General features: G+C 46.0%; 1 protein-coding gene across 2 annotated transcripts in view; it reads right to left on the reverse strand.

The window, feature by feature from the left end:
- pard3ba (par-3 family cell polarity regulator beta a) overlaps positions 1–19,251 on the reverse strand; it is a 149,315-nt gene that overhangs the window by 78,162 nt on the left and 51,902 nt on the right. For both annotated transcript variants that reach the window (XM_071923785.2, XM_071923786.2), the window contains exons 11-15: positions 13,072–13,257; positions 10,386–10,547; positions 8,701–8,787; positions 2,283–2,460; positions 574–724 (exon numbers count right to left, since the gene is read on the reverse strand). In XM_071923785.2, the coding sequence (XP_071779886.2) occupies positions 574–724; positions 2,283–2,460; positions 8,701–8,787; positions 10,386–10,547; positions 13,072–13,257 (764 nt within the window). The remainder of the gene's footprint in view (positions 1–573; positions 725–2,282; positions 2,461–8,700; positions 8,788–10,385; positions 10,548–13,071; positions 13,258–19,251) is intronic.

The following is a 19,251-nucleotide window of genomic DNA, read 5'->3' on the forward strand; positions in this document are numbered from 1 at the left end:
AAAAAGTAAAATTTTGATTTTCTCAAATCCACAAACGTTCAGGGATTTTCAAAGCCTGTGGGAATCCTGGCACAGAATCCACATTTTCTTCCACAAATATCCTAATAAATCCCTAATTCCTAATATCCTAAACATTCCTAATAAAGCTGGGGTGAGGGTGACAATCATTTAGTATTTATTAGCTAATTTTTAACACACGTTTGTGATTTTGCTGTGCGGACCCCGCTGCTAGCTGTTGTCACAGTATGTGACAGCATGCAGAGTTCAAACCAGGCTAGCCTCCACAGAGATGTATTACAGCCCTTTCCAACTCTTCATATTCCTATTTTTCTCTATTATGCTATCACCTTAATTACTTATGCATAATGCAAATAGGCTGTTGCAATTAGCCCTTATAGTCTAAATAATGCATATGTGCATTGTAATATTTAGCGTAATGACTATCCTTTATCTCATAACACAGTGGCCCATATTAAGGACTCCATTAGAATGTAATAACTCCGTCTACGTGTGTGGTTTAATGGAGAGCTGACAGTGTGTGTGTGTGTGTGTGTGTGTGTGTGTGTGGGGTACCTGTGTTGTGGGGGTGTTAGAGTTAAGGCTCTGTTCATTTCCTCCACGGCGCCGGGGGAGGGGGGCGGGGGGAAGTCTTCCTCCAGCTCCTCCTCGTCGTCGTCGCCGTAGTGACCGTAGCTGCCGTTGGCGTACACCGTGGGATACGCAGCTGAGGAGAGAAACAACAAACACAACAAACAGACGGACAAAAAAAAAAAAAAAAAAAAAACACATTGATTTTGTTCATCAAGATAGAATCAAAGTACCAAAGTTGGAATACAGAAAAGGTGTTATAGTTTTCTAATTTTAACACATTTTCAGAAATGCGTGGCCTTTTTGTTTTTACCTTGATTCTGCTGGTAACTATATCAAAAAGAAAGTGAGGAGTCTGATTGAATTGGTTTTCATTTCAGTCCTCGAGGCAATAAATGCTAAAAAAAAACTTTGAAAGGGTGTGTACACTTTTGATATCCACTCTACTTGATTTATTTTTTTTTAAATAGTTTTCATTAACGACATTAATCACAACAGTTGTGATGAGACGCTGCAGACAGAGGCAGATTTAAATACAGACATCAGACAGAATCAAAACCAGCTTGTCCTTGATTTGGGGATCAATAATGTCAATACACAGCGAGCAAGGTCAGGCAATTAGAAGACATTAGCTACACATCAAAGGCATGTGCGTACACATGAATGTATTCCCGCTCACACTCATCGACACACACACATGAATAACCCTCCCCACACACACACACACACACACACACACACAAAGCACACTCAAACAAAACTAAAACACACACACGCACAAATAAAACCCATTTCCATACAAAACCCCCATTCTAACTTCCTCGCAACTCTTCCTACAACATTTCCATAAACTGTAAACCCGGAGACAGGAAACAGCGCATAATTTCCTCACTGTAAAGCCTTTGTGTTGAAATCCCCCCAGTACAAAATGACTGTAACTGTACCGCAGCTCCAGACTGATGGAGAGCTGACAGAGAGAAAAAAAAAAAAAACACACTCCAGCTCCCTGCATCCCGGGGGGTGGGGAGGGTTTGGAGGGGGGGGGGGGGGTGAGACGGAGGAGAGAACGAACAAGGGAAAAAGAGAGAGAGAGAGAGAGAGAGCTAAAGAATGAATTTAAAACAGTTTGTTAGTCCTCGTTTTACAACGCCGCGCATCCCGCACAATAGCCCGTATGCAAATCTGGCCCACTTAGAAGCCGTTTCATCAGCGTAATGATTCCAAGGTCAGATCTTTTGCACATGAAAAGCGGAGCGTCGCGTTCGGAAAAACATAGTTAATGACTTCCCCTTTCTCCCGTCATAAATATGCAGGGCCAAGAATGAAAGAGATATGGAAACGGAGCGGGGGGGGAAAAAGACGGGAAAAGTGGCACGCTTCCTTTGTAACGCAGTGATATAAGATGCTTAGGGTGGCTGCTGCGGTGGCGCTGACCCAAAAAATCCCCCCCAAAAAAAACACAACAATGCAACAATATCAGCAGACTTGGCTGGGTGTCATGCTGCGGTGGGATCGCGTACACACACTTATGTATACAAGCACACACACACTGACAAACATACTGTGTGTACACACCCGATCACACATGAACGCGTCGTACACAAACACTCCAGGCCTACTGTTGACTATTTGACAATTCAAATTGCCAAATATTGCGCGCAGCATGAGTTTTCTGTGTCTTTCTGCGTGCTCACCGCTTGCAGAGTTGCTGTACACATAGTTGTTGGTCATCACTGGAGGCTGACTTGCACCGTTCCCGCTGAACTCTACAGCTGGGGGTCTGAAGGGTGCTGAGGGTCCCTGGGGTCCCTGGGGCCCCTGAGGCCCCTGGTACGCAGAGGGGCCATTGAGGCTGCGAGGCTCCTGGAGCTCCTGTCAACGCAGAAAGAGAGCAGGAGATGAAGACATAGTTAGGAAAAAAAAAAAAAAAATAGGTCTCATTTATTAAAGATTTATATGCAAAAAGCCCAAAACCAGCCAAAGTTGTGATTCATGAAAAATCAATCATGTTGCCAAATTGTGTAGCTCACAGATTTTCCCAGTTTTCTGTCAGATATCGAAAGATAAAACTCATTTCTTTTATCATCCAGTAGAATTAGACTGATATGACAATATTGCTGTTTTATTAAATATTGGATATCAGCCAGTCAACATCATCCACCCCCAATGTGATGGAGGTTCTTCCTTGACCACAGCTACATAAACTAGTCTATAAAACCTGAAATAAAATGTGATTTTCTTTGCCCATTTCATTCTTCATTTAGTTGTTCAATAATGTTTTTGCAAATGAATTCTTCATTTAAAAAGGTAGTAATCTATCCCAGAGTTTCTCCTACCATTAAAAAGCGGGGTGGATCACACTGAATCAAATTCTAGGGGGGAAACACTGAATACCTGTAATTTTTGGCATGGAAAAGGAAAAATGGAAAGATATTGAATATCGACTGTCACGAGTCCAACCCTGTGTTCCAGGGTGTGGAAGCTAAAGATAAACCCTTCATGTGCTTTCTGGTCACATTCTCTGAAATGATCATACACTGGAATCTATAAGAACATATTTATGGATGAGATATTATCAGGGCTTGCTTAGAGGGACTGTTTCATCTACAGTGGTAGTCATTGTCAGAGTCCTCCTTTATGCATTCATTCTGGATCTATTCTGCAGGCGGTAAGTATCCTGCAATAAACAACTCGTGTCTCTCCAACCAGCTACCAGACCGTTCCTTGTAGCTTCTGATCAATGCAAAGAAATGAAAAGTAAAAGCTGATTTTTTGGGGATGAGTGCAGAGTGCAGCAGGAGTTCAACAGACATGCAGTAAAAAATAGAACTTCTAGATAGATTTTCCAGTAATAACCTCTATAGTTTGATTCTGATGGTGATGATACATGAGCAAATTTTGGAGGAAATGTGAGACGAGAAATGTTGGCCTACGTAGGATTTTGACTACATCTACATAAGCAGTGATAGAAAAAATATCATGAAAAAGTAAGGTTGGTCTTAATCAATGGCAAAATTGCTCATCTCCATTGACACAAAAATACTGCCCATGTATGATGGCCTGTACATGTTTAGTATTCCCACATGAGGGATGCTCATGAAGGAACTGGATTATGAATCAACTACATACTGTCCAATGTGTACAGTATTTGCACTGTACACTGTGCACTAGCTGGTTTAGGAAATGTGAGAAAGTAAAGAGCGTGATACTGTCAACACATCACTCAACACTCGGTGGCCTCGACATTGTGTATTTTATATTTGACAGGAATGCAGCTGAGAATTTCACCGTATCATATCCAATTCTTTAGATGGGAAAGAGGAAAACATTTTCAAATTGTATGGGGTATGGATTAGCAGGGTGGCCTAGTGGTTAGAGACACCATCTTCTAACCAGGTCACAGACTGGGGGATGAATAGAAAAGCCCAAATATATGTATAATTTGATTTATTTATTTATAGGAATAAATAAGCCTTCGGTATGCCTCTTGAAAACGCAGCGAGATTTCAACACTCCGTAAAACAGCATCGAGCTGATAAACCTCTTCGTGTGCGCGGCGTTTGTTGAAAACGCAGTAATTAAGATAATCCTGAGTGCTGTTGACAGGCGTGTTATCGGACAGCCATCCAGCGCTACAAAGGACCCCCCCCCACCCCCCCACTCCCCCAGATGGAGATAGGGACTGGCGGGGCTGGTGGGGAGACGGTGCCGTTGTGGGATGAAAGGAGCCTTTTTGGTCAAAGCGATGGAAGCCACAGCTGTCACGCACGCACCGAGTGAAGATAGATACACCTACGCATCACACACACACACACGCTTATTTTAGCACAAGATAAATAATCCTGAGACACGGCGTGCGAAAAATGAAAGGTATTCCGATATCGACGTGGTATCAAAGCGTTGGGTGCGGTGTATTCAGTAAGCGATGAGTCCTGCAGTCCCTTGGGTATCATTAGCACCCACCTTACATCTTAATATGTCACTACATCATGGCTGTCAATCACAGAGATCCTGTATGTGTGTGTGTGTGTGTGTGCGACGTAGGCCTACATATTTGCATACAATGCTCTGACAGTTCCTCCGCACGTGTCAGTGTCACACGCATCACACCAATCACTCCCCCTCCCATCCATCCATCCCTCCATCCATCCATCCATCCCTCCATCCATCCCTCCATCCATCCATCCATCCCTCAGTCTCCAGAAGCTGACGGCTTGCCTGAGGCTTTGGAAGCAGCCAGATAGACAGGCAGCCAGATATCTTAATCCCTCAACAATAACTAAACAGGAGGGGGGGGGGGGGGGGATCCGTCTATCTAGCCAGCCCCAACCTACTGCTTCATACAATAGGCTTCTGAGAGGCTTAGCCCGGCCTCGCCCCGCCGTGTCGCCCACCACCCCACCCACGTGTCCTTTGGCTCGGGATGGAGAGCAAGAGAGGGAAGGAAAGGGTGAGACGGAGATAGACGTGGAGAAAGTGGATTTCACGTTTTAAAGAACTATTAATTGATATTCAAGCAGTTTCTGTTTAATGCCTCTGTTTGTGTTGTGATTGTTACTGTTGCTGCTGTAGGTCTGCAAGAGAGTGAGGCAGAGAAAGTATGTGAGAAAGAAAGAAAGAAAAAAAGAAAGTGAGAGACAAGGAGAAAGAGGGAGAAAGAAAGGAAGAGAGAAAGTGAGGGACAGACATGAGCTGTTTCATTCCAACTGTACAGCAAATTTTACGTAAAGTTTTTATAAATGTTGCAAGAAATAAAATGTGAATTGTGTGTTTCCATCTGCTAGGTTGAAGTGAATAAACAGACTTCTTGAATGACAAAAAAACTCATGCACCAGAAAAATGGAAAGAATTTTTCAAGAATTGATTTGTATTGGGCAAGTTGTTACTGTTCTTTAGTGTCAGCTAATGTTGGCCATATTTCATGCTTTCATCCAAAGATGAAAACAAAACAATGCACTGACATTTCCGGGCGGTTGTGGTGGACAGATATTTTACAGATCACATCTCAGGACGTCCAAATCCACTTTTCAACTTCTCAACCTACAAAAAAACTTTTCTGCTTCAAGATACTGAGGAAAATTCAGCAAATGTTTCCGTTTCCATTCAGCTTTTCTAATTTGATACATCATAATTCCCCCCAAAAAACACTTGGATAGAAACCCAGAATATATAGATAGAGACGGAGAGAGAAAAGAGAGAAAATCGGGGGGGTTCAGAGTTTCCCCTCAGGGCAAGGCTCTTTTATCATGCTGCCTCATGGTGCGACCAGAATAAGGCACTGGGGTGTTTAGTGATGAGAGGAGAGGGACTATGGAGATACAGACTGAGCTTTGAACTGGCTTTGATAGCATTTACCCATAGGCTTGGATGACTGACACGCACACACACACACACACACACACACACACACACACTGGGAGCGAGGCGTAGATGAGATGGACATGCCACAATGGGCAGGTCAATGCCAGTCAACCCAGTAACCCCACTGCTGTCTCTCACACACACATATATACACATGCACGTGCACACACACTCATTTGAAGCGAGGCGTGGACAAGATGGATACGCCATAATGAGCAGGTCAATGCCAGTCAACCCACTAACCCCCCTGTTGTTTCTCTCTCTCACACACACACACACACACACAGTATCAATAAGCATCTGCCTTAACTCCTATGCAACATCCTTTTTAGCCGTTAAACAGTCAGTCACGCCTCAACATGACTCTGAATGGACAGGCTGAGCCGAGCAGCAGCTGTCGACTTTTCAGCGTCTCTCCTGCTTGACGTCTTCATCGGTCCGTCCATCCGGGAATTTTGCGCTGCTTTTAACCGGCCGTTCCATTTGGCGATTTATGCCAGCGCTCCCACACTTACCGCAAAAGGATTACAGAAATTGGCACTGGAAAATAAGGATTTTTTTTGCTGAAACGTAGCGGTTCAACACGGAGAAAGGGATAAAAATAAGCAAAGGTTAACACTTTCCATGAACTCCGATTTATAACCCGTTTATCACAGAACAGGAGCAACATCCATGAAAACTGATTCAATCCTTATGTCAGTTTTCATTCCGTGTTCATGTAATACTTTCATCATTCATTACATGGCAGTAAACGGTGTGTCAGTGTATTGAGCTACATTTCAAAATAAAAGCCCCTCGGTCAGCTGCCATTATAACTAAAAAAACAAAACAAAACTGTGCTTTAGTTTGACTCTTACCCATAAATTGCAATCATTGGGCATCTTTTTTGTTTTATAGAATGAATTGTGTGACTATGTGATGTATCTTAATGAATGCTTTTCTAGCAGGCATTTTGAGTATTGGAGGATACAGTTAAGGGAGAACAGAAGAGAGAAGCTGAGGCCAACATAGAGGGAACAGAGACCCACGTAGCATTTAATATACAGAGAGAGGAGCAAAGGAGAAGGCAGCCATTGAAAACCCAACAGAGAAGCACAAACATAGACAGGCATGCAGGAGGATTTAGATTAGCTTTATTTAACAGAGGAGAAACAGGCAGGTGAGATAGGAAAGCACAGAGTACAAGTGCCCTTAAAAAAAACGAAGAAAATTAAAAACAAAAGAGTAAAGGCGAAGTTAATTCATTACACAAAACAGGAAAGAGTATTCAGTCTTCACAGGAGGCAGGCTAGTGGTGTAACACACAGTGATAAACAGTGAGAAATTAATTGGTGCAAAAGCTCAAACTAATTTTAGTGAGTTAAAACCAACGTGAAAGAAAGGAGAGGTGCACACAGTGAAGAATTTAGTATTACATTGAGTGTGTGGGTAATATTCAACAAAGTGAGCTAAAAGGTAATGTGAGACAGCTAGTGGTCTTGGCAAGAGGAAAGGCTTTGTGTAAGATTAATATGTGCTTCCACACCATCAATCAATACATTCTCACATGCATTCTTACTAGATTTACATATCACGGGTTTAGAGTAAAAGGGGCGAAAGTGTCATTTTCCTAGTTTTATAGCAGAGCAAAAACTGAAATGCTTAAATTTAACTTAAATTTGTATTTAAAACATAACATTTGACCCGTTCCCACTTATACAGTAATTTACAGTGAATTTAAATTATATTCCAAATTTAATCTAGGGTTTTCACTTGAGTCTCTTGGACTTTCCCCTTTATTTTAATGTTGTTTATGATTACAAATGTGCTTTTTTTGACCATCAGATAGAGCTTAACAATAGTACAAATTTCAAGCTAAAATGTCACTTTTGCCCCTTTCACACCAAACCCTCGATATGCAGGGTTTATATAAACACTCGCACATAAATACACACACACACACACACACAGATTGTGCTAGAGTCCCCCAGACAGCCGGAGGTGGTGGTGTCTGGTCAGTGCTTGGTTGTGTGCGTAGTTGTGTGTGTGCGCGTCCGTGTATCTGTGTGTGTCTGCGTGCCTGTGTGTGTTTCTATTCATGCGAGTGCGTGTGGGGATCCTGCTGTGTGCGGGCGGCTCTCCGTACATCTGCCCTGCCATCGCTCTGATGTTTTCAGCGTACCTGCTCTGAATGCCGTCCTGCCTGTGGATGCTCTCCTGCGTGTGGCTGCGTGCGTGTGTGTATCTGCAGGCGTCAGCGTCCGCGTACCGCTGCGCGTCGCCCTGAGCGCCGCCGCACGTGCGACCGAGCACGTTGTCCAGCGCGCCGTGGCCCTGCGTGTCGGCGAGCGTTCGACTGCGTGTGTGTGCGTGTTCGTATCCGTACCTACTCCTATTTAAATTCCTCTCCGTATCTCCCTCTGTGTATCTGTTTAAGCCGCCCAATGTCTGGCTGTGGGCGACGTGCCCGAGCCGGTACCTAGCGGTTTGGGTGAATTCCCCTTCCTCGTGACTATACTCATCGCCCGTCTCCCCTTGTGCGAAACCGTACGTGTAGCCGCTACGCCTCTCCCTCTGGTGGAAGCCGTAGGTGTATCTCGTGTGCGTCTCCGCCGGCTTTTGCGCGTAACGCTGCCTGTGGCTGTGAGGCAGCGGCTCCGACGCTCGCCTCCTCAGCGTGGGGAGGAGGGAGGAGGAGCGGCGAGGAGGGGACGGGTGCTGCTGCTGCTGCTGCTGCTGCTGCTGGAGGAGGAGGAGGTCACCCGCTCGTACCTGGTTGCTGGAGCCCGTGTGGAGGTCGGGGTGATGGGTGGCGGCGACGCTGGTGGCGGTGCTTGGTGCAGGGTTCATAAATCCCATCTGTGATAAGAGAAAATAAATCATGCAAAATTACCAAACAAAACTACTTGTCTTGATCAGAATGGCCTAGTGGACGGATTTGCAGGTTCAATCCCTGCAACAAGGGGAAAGAACATCTGTCTGAACCTTGCAGATCTTCCAAGGTGCATGAATCAAAAAGAACCAAAGGAAACAGAAGTATTCAGCTACTTTTGGAGAATAGACAAAGCTTAAACATTTAAAAACAACACAGCAACTAAGGCTTTGTCCATTGTATGCCAAGAGGAGCTGAATTCTTTTCATTCCTTCAGTCCCTGCAGCAGTCAATATTGTGTCCATCATCAGCCATGTGTCCTGTCAAAGTGCCCTTGAGCAAGACACTGAACTCCTACCTGCTCACTGTACAGAAAAGTCTCTCTGGATAAGTGTTAGCTACATATTTACATTGTAAAATTGCCTGCCAAGTTCACTTGAGTTTTTGGCAGGAGAAAATACACTATGCACAAACCATACACCTAAAACCCAAATATGCTATACAGCTAGACAGTCACTGTCAGGGAGGAAGCCTTTATGCTTGCGTTTTCATTATTTTTGCCCAGCTGTGTCCATATTGTGGGAGGCTGGAATGCTGCATTACTAATCTTCACTAAAATGGACGGGCTGAGTGCTCTTTGAATAAAAGGGTTACACTTGTCATGGGAAAAAAGAGCAGAATCCTCGCCACTCCAAAATCAGTTTTCAAACGGCTTTGTAAACAGATAGGGAAGTGGCTCAACCTGATTTCATAGTGCCTCCCCATCGTAACATTGTTCTGTGTAGGTCCAGGCAGCATCGGGGTGTATTATGTGGAGGATAGATGCCTATATATAGTAGAGCCTCTTTCCTCCAAAGCTCGAATGTCCCAACCAACCGGCTTACTGGATGATCATCTCTCAAGAGAGAGATACAGCCTGTCCTACACTGCAAAAAATAGCAACGTTTAAAAGTCACATAATTTAGTGTTGAGTCTTAAAATCTTTTTTTTTATTTTTATTTTTTAAAGAAAAGTGACTAATCTGCCAGTGAGGTGAGATAATTTCATGAAACTGCACTGGAAACAAGATATCATCTCACCCCATTGGTGGATTTCTTCTTCTTGTTTGAGGAGAAACAAGATTTTAAAACTGAATGAGAGATTAAATCACTTGTCAAAATGAGATTAAATCACTTGTCAAGATGAACATTGCGCTGTGCGTTTAACATTTCATGTAGTCAGTGGGGAATATCAACACATTTTAATTCTTCCAATCTACCTCCGTCCCAGAATTGTTCAGAGAAACGGAGAGGTTTCCCGCCGTGGCCCTGATGTAAAATTCCCCGACTTTTCCATGTCTTTCCATAACTAAATCAGAGCGCTTCCATGACCTAAAAATGTCATTCCTTCCTTCCGTCTTTTAATGTTTTTTTCTAAATGGGGGAACAGTCTGGTTGCCACTACAGTTGGGCTTGCTGTGGAGAAAAACAGCTGAAAACCGCCATCTAATGCGACGAATGTGTGGAACAAGTTGGAAAATACATTCTGGTGTGTTCCTGTAAAGCGACCTATATGTGAAACTCCCTGTTAAGCCGTCCCGCTGTACCTGTGCAGAGGATCGCAGCAGCACCAGCTGGATGGTGCCCCTGGCGGTGCCCTCCGCTGACATGGAGCGTCTCAGCGTCTCCATGGCGGCGTGGTTGGAGCGTCCGAGCAGAGACTCGCCGTTCACCGCTATCAACTGGTCGTTGATGCGCAACCGTCCGTCCTGATGGGAGAAGACAGACGTGGAATTATGACTCAAAATTAAGGTCACATTTCCTGTAAACCCCGCTGCAAAGATGTTTCTACTCAGATTCACATACAACATCACAGCACATAATACTGGCATGGAATTAAACAAAACACAGATATGACATTGTGTAGAAAGTCTGCAAAAGCTCGGTCATCAATACAGTTTAAAGAGAGGAGAGTGGAGCAGAGCGGCGAGGAAGAGAAATTGGAAGAGCTGGGAGTTGTGTGTGTGTGTGTGTGAGAGAGAGAGAGAGAGAGAGAGAGAGAGAGACAGAAGAGTAGAAAATGGAAGAGGAGGGGAAGGCAAGAAAATTGTAGAGTTAGCAATCTATTGAGAGTGGGAGAGCCACGATAAATACATAGAGCAGCTAATGGAATAGCCTCCGTGGGCACTAAATCACTTCTAAGTGTTTTAAATAGCAGCCTCTTGTAGACAGGCAACACAGAATAGTGCCCTGGAGGGAGAGAGAGAGGGGGGGAGATAGAGAGAGGGGGGGGGAGGGACAGAGAGAGAGAGAGAGAGAGAGAGAGAGAGAGAGAGAGCAAAACACATAAAAAGAGCAAGGGAAAAACAGTGTTGCAGAGGGAGAAGAAAAAAAAAAGCCAATAGAGATGGAGACAATCAGAGACACACACACACACACACACACACACACACACACACTAAAGACTCCCTTGGTGTGTGTGGAGTCATGAACGGTCCATTATGGTCAATGGTGCCCTTTGACCCCATCTCATTAAGAAGGCACCGTCTCGACTGACCTCGAGTGCAGACTGGGATGGCACCACACACACACACACACACACACACACACACACACAAGCCCACCCAACATGCCAATCACCTCAGTTCATAAAAGGTTATTACACACAAGTTTTGTGCTTGCAACCAAATCCACACCAAAGTGTTTGATCTTTATGCCAAAATCAGCGGGTGACATTGATTTCCTCCAATTTTCTGTAATACTTCCAACTAATTTCCTCATTCCCCAAGTTAGCGGCGCCATCAATGTAATTTTAATTTGTTTTCTTTATCATATTCTTTGAAATGATCGCAGGACAGAATCAGGGATCAAGTCAAAGAAATATTTTTTTATAATTGAGGCCCCGGGCCCTGTCAGCAGCCGAAACTCTTTAATGGAAATAGGTTAGATCTCTCCATGACTCTTCCTCATCTCCTCCCTTTTTTTGCCTGCTGTGTGAGTGTGTGTGTGTGTGTGTGTGTGTGTGTGGAGTGTGTGTGTGTGTCAGTCAGACTCAGGGGAAACCCGGGTCCCCTCCTCTGTCCCGGCCTGGCACTGCACAGTCTCATTACCCGGCCCCTTCGCTGCTTTTCATTAGCATGCATCAACATCTAGGAGGAGACACACACACACACACACACACACACACACACACACACTTGGGTATAGTGTGCCTGCTGAGTGTCTCCACTCTTCAATTTTCCTTTTGTGTCTTCTTATTCTTTCCATCTCTCTCCATTGTTCAGTCCCTCTCATTTCTTCCCTCTCTCATATTCCCTCCCTTCCCACTCGTCGTCTTCCACAGATCGGCTTTCTCCCTCCCTCGCTACGTTCTGTCTCTCTCTTCTTCCTCCCTCCTCTATCCCGCTCCTTCACTCTTCCTCTTATGTGGCATCTTGTCCCAGAAACCTGCTTCGCAGCCAACCGGAGATCTTACTAGACCATTCTGTCAGAGCGCTATCCGGATCGGCAGCTGTCAGAAAAAACGACTTTTGAAGCCGCTTCGGGGAGCCGCTGTCTGGCCACCGCTGATCCCAGACCAGCCGTTATCTACGCCCGCACACTCGGCTCTGCGCCTCCTTTCCGTTCGGCGCTGATCTGGGAACGGCGGTGGGGGGGCGCGAGGAGCTCTGAGAGGGCCAGATATGGAGGCCAAGTGGAGGAGTCTTTAAACTGTTGAAAGGGGATGTTGTTTTTTTCCTGACGCGCTCACACTTGAAGGAGGCACTGAGTGATACAGATAAGACGGCTGCGGCGCTGAAGTGACGAGGCCAGCTGGGGTCAATGGGGGTCAAAGGTCGAGGGAAGATGAGTGGGCGGGGGGCGCGAGGGAGCGGGCTGTGGACCTCGGACAGACGAGAAAGACGGGAAGCGAGATCGAGAGGCGAGGGGTGCAAAGGAAGAGGAGGGGAGAGGAAACGACACAGAGGCATCAGAAAGGGTGGAGAGCTGTCTGCAAGTGAAGGAGAGGAAGAGCAAGCCAGAGACAACAAGAGATAAGAGAGAGAACAAAAAAAACACAGCGGTCCCCACAACACTCTGCCTAAGCTACACCCAGAAAAAGAGGGTACTTTGGTTAAGGCAGAGATTCTATATAAAATTGGAGCAACCTTAATAGACATTTATTCATCTGAAAATGTTGCTGATTATTACTTAAAACCAATTTTTTACTATGACGGATGCAAAGGGCCTCCAGAAATGGCCGCCTGGGGCCCCTGTGACACCCAGCGAAGACGAAGGACGTGGATTCTCTACCTTGTAAGCGGCCCCTCCATGGATGATGGACTTGATGAAGATGCCCAGGTCCTCTCCGGTCTCCCTGGACTTGTTGCCCTTCAGGCTGACCCCCAGGCCGGCCGAACCCGTGTCGTTGAGGGGGATCTCGTACATCAGCTGCTCCCTGCCGTCCTCCAGCACCAGGCTGCCAGCGTCCTCCCCTTTCTGCCAGAGAGAGAAAGAGAGGAGAGGGAAGGAGGGATGGAAGGAGACAGAATTTAAATGGGGCCCGTCTGGCTTTTTTAGACTTACTCCCAAGTTCTGATATATGTTCTCAATGTTGTGTGAAAAGCCGTTATTTTAGACAGGAAAAGCCCTTTAATACATACACCTAATACCTACTTTACATAATAACTATATGATCGCTGACAAGCGAGGCAGGAATACCAAATCGAATGCAGCGTGTTATAATGCATGCTCTTACACCACACCGATTATATTGAACACCAAAAGGGAGAGAGGGGAGAAGAGAGAGGGATTAAAGAGTCATGAAGGGAGAAGGCTGGGGCAGAAGAAAGGAAGACAGAGAGAGGGAAAGAAAAAGAAAAAGAGGAGCAGGTGTTGTGCACCGGAAAGGGAGATGAAGGTGGCGAGAAAGAGAGAGCGAGAAAGGGAGAGCGGTACTGTAGAGAGGTTATTCCATTTGGAGATGAAAGGCGCAGACGGAGAGCGTGCCATTTCTAAAGGAAACATAATAACCTTTTCATACCTCCTCCTGGAGCACAGTGGGGGGGGGGGGGGAGGGGGGTGGAGGTGGAGGGAGGGAGAGAGAGAGAGAGAGAGGGGGGGGAGTGGGTGGAGGCGCAGAGGAGCATTTAAAAGTAATAACCCGTCCCTGAGGTACACCCGCTTCTCTTATTCACACTCCCCCCCTCTCTCTTTACATTACCTCCTTCTCCCTTCTAATCTCTCAATCTTACCATCTCTCCGCTCTCTCCGCCTCTCCTCCTCCAGCTATCTCTCCCTCTTTCTCAATTCCTCTTTCTCCTCCTTCTCCCCAGACTCCTGCTCCATCTCTCCCTCCTACAGGACCCCCAACCCCCCCCCCCCCCCCCCCCCCCTCCCCCTTTCCACTTAATGTGAACAAAATGACCGCGGTGGCGGCAACAGCGGCATTGCTCCGAAAATGAAAAGGGGGGGGGGGGGGGGGGGGCGACAAAAGAGAAGGGAAAATGTCTGTTATTAGAGTATGACAGAATGGAGAGCTGGAAAAATGCCAGGCTTCAGTCACCCAGGGAAATGGGGGCCCATCCAGGAGGAGGAGACTCCACACTTCATTCAGTCACATCATTCAGTTCACGACTCGCCCAAGAAAAGACGTTTTTTTGCATTCACAGCACAGTCTCCATAACGTGAAACGGCCTTGAACGTATTCCAACTATTAATACAAACCACACCAGCTGCCCAAGTCCAATATCCCGCTTTTATTCACATGTATGATCCACAGGTCCTTCATGGCGAGGCGATATGATAGAGACAGAAAGAGAGAAGGGCCGACATACAACAAACAACCTATCTGGCCTGCATGATATGCCATCTCATAAAGCAGAAATGTCAAAGGGAATTTTTAAGGAATATATGCATGTGTGCCAGCCATACCAGTTGTCACAGCGTCAAAGGACTGAGTACCCACAGCAGGATTGCGAGAGCCTTACATCAGGCACAGCAGCTCCCGCCCGCTCCTGAATCGAGAACCCATATTCACACTTCCTTCCTCTCTTCCAGACTCTCAGCACGACACGAGGGAGGGTCCAATACAGAGAGTGATTTTGTGAATTCACGCCCATAGGTGCAATCCCGACCTCGCTGCGCTTGTGTTGTCACCACCCGCCCCCCAAATTCTGCCTCCCCCGTGTCGACGCGGTCCTCTGCCGCTTCTTCTTCTCGGTGCTTCATTAAAACTAGAGCCTGTGAAAAGGCTTCAGGGTGGGTGAATCACTCCACAATAAAAGCGTGAGGTGTTGTGCAGCTCAAAGACCATACGCACTCTTGGAGCTCTCAAGCAAATGCATCAAATCCAGGAAGTAAAGATGCCATTTCATGAGGTCTTTAAATACTGTAAGATGACCCTGATCAAGCACACTGTATTTAGTCATTGCTTTCACTTTGGATTCTAGTTTGAGTGCCTGATAATTGCCTTTCATGCAGTGCTCAAGCTCAGTTGCACGATATGATCGTGACAAGATGAATCAAGCAAAGAGCATCCTTTAAAAAAAACACGTCAAACCTATTATCTGCTTGGGTCTAATATGAGAGGTTCAGCCGGGGCTCGGTTTTATCAACAAGCCCCTTTTAGAGCTGTGTTACCCAATACCAGAGGAATTACAATGACAATCCGCCACTTCCTGCTTTAAAGACACTTGAGAACCCTCAGACGGCAACCTGGGAGGTTCCAAATACCTCCTCTACTTTCTGGAATAACACACATCTGAGGAAAGCGACCAGGATATTGGGAAGTTATTAAAATGCGAACGCACTCGCAGATGTGCTCCCACTGAAAAACACACACGCACAAACAGAGTGTGTTTATCTATAGAATCCCGCTGCCGATTTAAACCCACTTACACAACCAAGTGAAACTCAGTGGTGGTCCGTACGCATGCACACACCCACACCCTCCAATATCCCCTTTAATGCCTTCTCCTTGGGGGCAGATTGGGACCCCGGGGTGGCTGAGCCCCCTGGCTCCGCTCTACACCCGCCCCCCCCTCTATTGTAGCTCTCAGCAGTGGCTCTTTAACAGGCTTTTAGCCACGAGAGGGACCACCCTCTTCAACACCCAAATGAGGAGACAAAAAGGAGCTTTTTCTTACCCAAGGGGGAGTTGGGGGGAGAAGGGGGGGGGGGACACAGCGATTACACACAGAGCCTTTTGTCGCAGAGGATTTCTAAATGGGGGGTTTCAAAGCGGTGGGATTAGTGGCGAGAGCGACATTCAATTAAGATGAGATCTCGCCGCGCTAGGCGACGACGGTGGAGCTGCCAATTAATCGCCTTAATGTCTGCCTCGTCGCCGCTTTACACCTTTACCTCACAATGAGGAGAAAGGAAAGTAAAATGACTGATTGAGGGATAATTTCAGGAGGGAGGAGGGAGGGAGGAGGGAGGGGGGGATGAAAAAGAAAGGGGGAGTGCAAGAGGAGTGAGCGTCACCCTTTAAGCTTTAGCTCTTAGAGGCAGACTGGGAGAAAGAGAAAGAGAAAGAGAAAGAGGTGGACAAACAAAATGAAAGGCAGACAGACAGAGAGGCTTTCTGCCGGCCGACCTCCTTTCCTGTGAGCTGGCCTAGGCTCGCTGGCATTGGAGGGTCAACCATGTGCAGAGCGACCCTCCATCCTGTCCTTGGCAAACTCATGACTCAAGGTACAAACACACACCGTCACTCATACAAACACACACACACACACACGCGCGCGTATGCACGATCACACACGCACACACCTCACTCCCGGCGAAACCCACAAAACACTCCAAATCACAAAGCATCTCTCTGATCTCCGCCCCGAAACAAAACGAGGCCCCGTGAAAATAATGAGAGCGCCGAGCGGAAGAGACGGCGGAATGCTGACAGGAACGAAAATGTGATTAGAAGTTATCACTTTTTAATTACTTAGAGAGCGCGTGAGAGTACAGGAGGACGGGGGAGAAAATCGTCATCCTTTTGTATCCTAATAATTAGTCTAATTCAGAGGCTTCGCTGTCGTTCTTTTGACTGAACGGGACCGGCAGGCCTCCCAGCGCTGCTAAGTGCTTGCTTACAGAACCGCATGCTGCTTACAGAACATCGATACCCGCTCTGTTGAAACTAATCGATCAGCAATTCGGCCGGTTCTTCAAAACTCTCCTTTACTTGTATAAAGAGGACACATTTTTAAGGCTGGAGGAGAGAAGTTTGTCCACTTTGAGTAGTATATAAAGTATCACATTACATCACATTATCTAGTGTACTTCTACTGATACAGATAAAGTATATGTATGCATCTTCAATTGGAGCAGATTTCCACCCCAACCACATATTTTTGGCCATCGGTGATAATTGTTATTGTTCGTCGGCCAAGTTGGCTTTTACATATTTGTCTGTCTGCACTGTCAACACACTGTAAGCTGGTTAGAATTAACTTTGTACCATGCAAGTACAACAACAGTCTGTGTGTATTTATTCAATTTAAGTACATTTGAACAGCTCTATGTATGATACAAAGTCGTGTGTATCATTCAGTGATGACACATCATGCCTTTAACTTCCAGCATGGGTCAAATAACAGTTATAAACACTTATTAACTTCTGTTTCCTGCATTGGACGAGAGGAGAGGACAGTTCAGAGTGTGTCAGGTAAGTTGTCAGTTCCTGTCATTGTCTATACTTTCTGATCTTTCAACATCATGTTAGATACAGTGGAGGGACATCGAGAGTCCAGCAGTGATTGAGTTTTTTTCAGGATGCGCGGCTCATCATATCTATCCATCAGCCTCTGTTGTTCTGTTAAACTCTGTCGACACCTCAGAGAAGGACCGCTTCCTTGTTGTTTCAGCATATGTATGTGCGTGAGAGAGGGAGGGAGAGAGAGAGAGAGAGAGAGAGAGAGAGAGTCTTAAACGGTTAACGTTCAACTGATAACATATTTAGAGCATTTGGCTTTATTATGTTTTGTTGTCTATATTTTTAGATTTGCTGTGTTGCTGTTTGTATGTGTAGAACTGTTTTGGCGATGTAAGGAAAGTCTTACCATGCCAATAAAGCACTTTGAATACAATTTCATTGAACTGAATTGAGACGTAGATGGGAGGCTGAACATCAGTCAGCTGTTCCCTTATATCTCTTGCTGACATGACAAAAGCAACATATAACATTGTACGTGTTCCATGGGCCAAAAGGCTGTTATTGTTCGATGAGAGGAAAGCTGAGTAGGCGAGACAGAGGAGGTGAAGGCTGTGGAGGGATTCAACCCCAGACCAGCAGGGATACATGTGATTTCAGAGGCTGGGGGTCTTAACCACTGTACCACCTGTAGGCAGAGTCAGGGAAAATGTGTATTTTAACAGGTAAATAACCCCTTCTCACTGATCATATCATCAAAATGCTTCATACATGGTCCTAGTAGTAAGTAAGGTATCTCAAAACACACTTCTGACGTCATTGCATCCACAAATTTGGGCCTGATGGCTGGTGATGTACGCAACAAGCCGATGTTTGTTGTAGCAATAGGGCGGTTAGCCAAATTTTAATTTTAATTCGACCCATTAATCCCTGTAGCCACTGAATGTGAATTGCGCTAATGACCTGCAGATTTGCATCTAATGGGTATTTTTAACAAATATGACCATACTTCCGTGGATACATAAAGGCTCTTTTCACAATGCCGTACAAGATATTACAGCGTCTAAAATGTTAATACATATTCATGAGCGCCCACACTAAGGCGGACGTGCACACACACATACACACACGCGGGCGCGCACACACACCCGACACCTACACGCAGACAAACACGCTCTCTTACGAGGGGAGAAGCAGATGGCGGCGGCGGCTTAATGCGTCTCCATCATCATTACGTCTTTTGTGCGACCGGATCGGCGCTGCTTTCGCGAGCCGTTCCTCGTCGGCGCTCTACATACATTTCCGCCACAATTTACCACTTAAAAGCGCTGGAGAGGCTCGCCCAATTAAAATGGGCGAGGGAAGACGCAGAGGAAAACAGAGAGAAAGAGAGAGAGAGAGTGAAAGGAAGGAGGAAAACATTCTTTCTCAGTATGTACTTGGGAGACTGGTCTAGGTTTTGGAATAGGGAAAGGGAAAGGGGGAGGGGGAGGGGGGGGCATTTGCAAGGGCTGCTGGGATTTATCTACTGTACACTGGGAGTGATGGGTCGAGTGGGAGCAGATTCCTGCAGTCGACTGTCTGGCTGCAAAGGAACAGTACTTCTCTCTCTGACGGCTTTGCTGGTGGTGCTGCTTTTGAATGTGTGTGTGTGTGTGTGTGTGTGTGTGTGTGTGTCTTTTGTATGTATGAGTGTCTATACGTCTGGATTCAATGCTTTCAATGGTGGAGTGCCTCCTGAGTTTTTCTGTGTGGCGCGTGTGTAAGTGTGTGTGTGTGTGCATCTACAGTATGTATATAATTCTTTTCTATGTTTGAGGGTCTGTACGTCTGAATTCAAT

This window comes from Centroberyx gerrardi, chromosome 21, assembly GCF_048128805.1.
Source record: "Centroberyx gerrardi isolate f3 chromosome 21, fCenGer3.hap1.cur.20231027, whole genome shotgun sequence".
NCBI lineage: Eukaryota > Metazoa > Chordata > Actinopteri > Beryciformes > Berycidae > Centroberyx > Centroberyx gerrardi.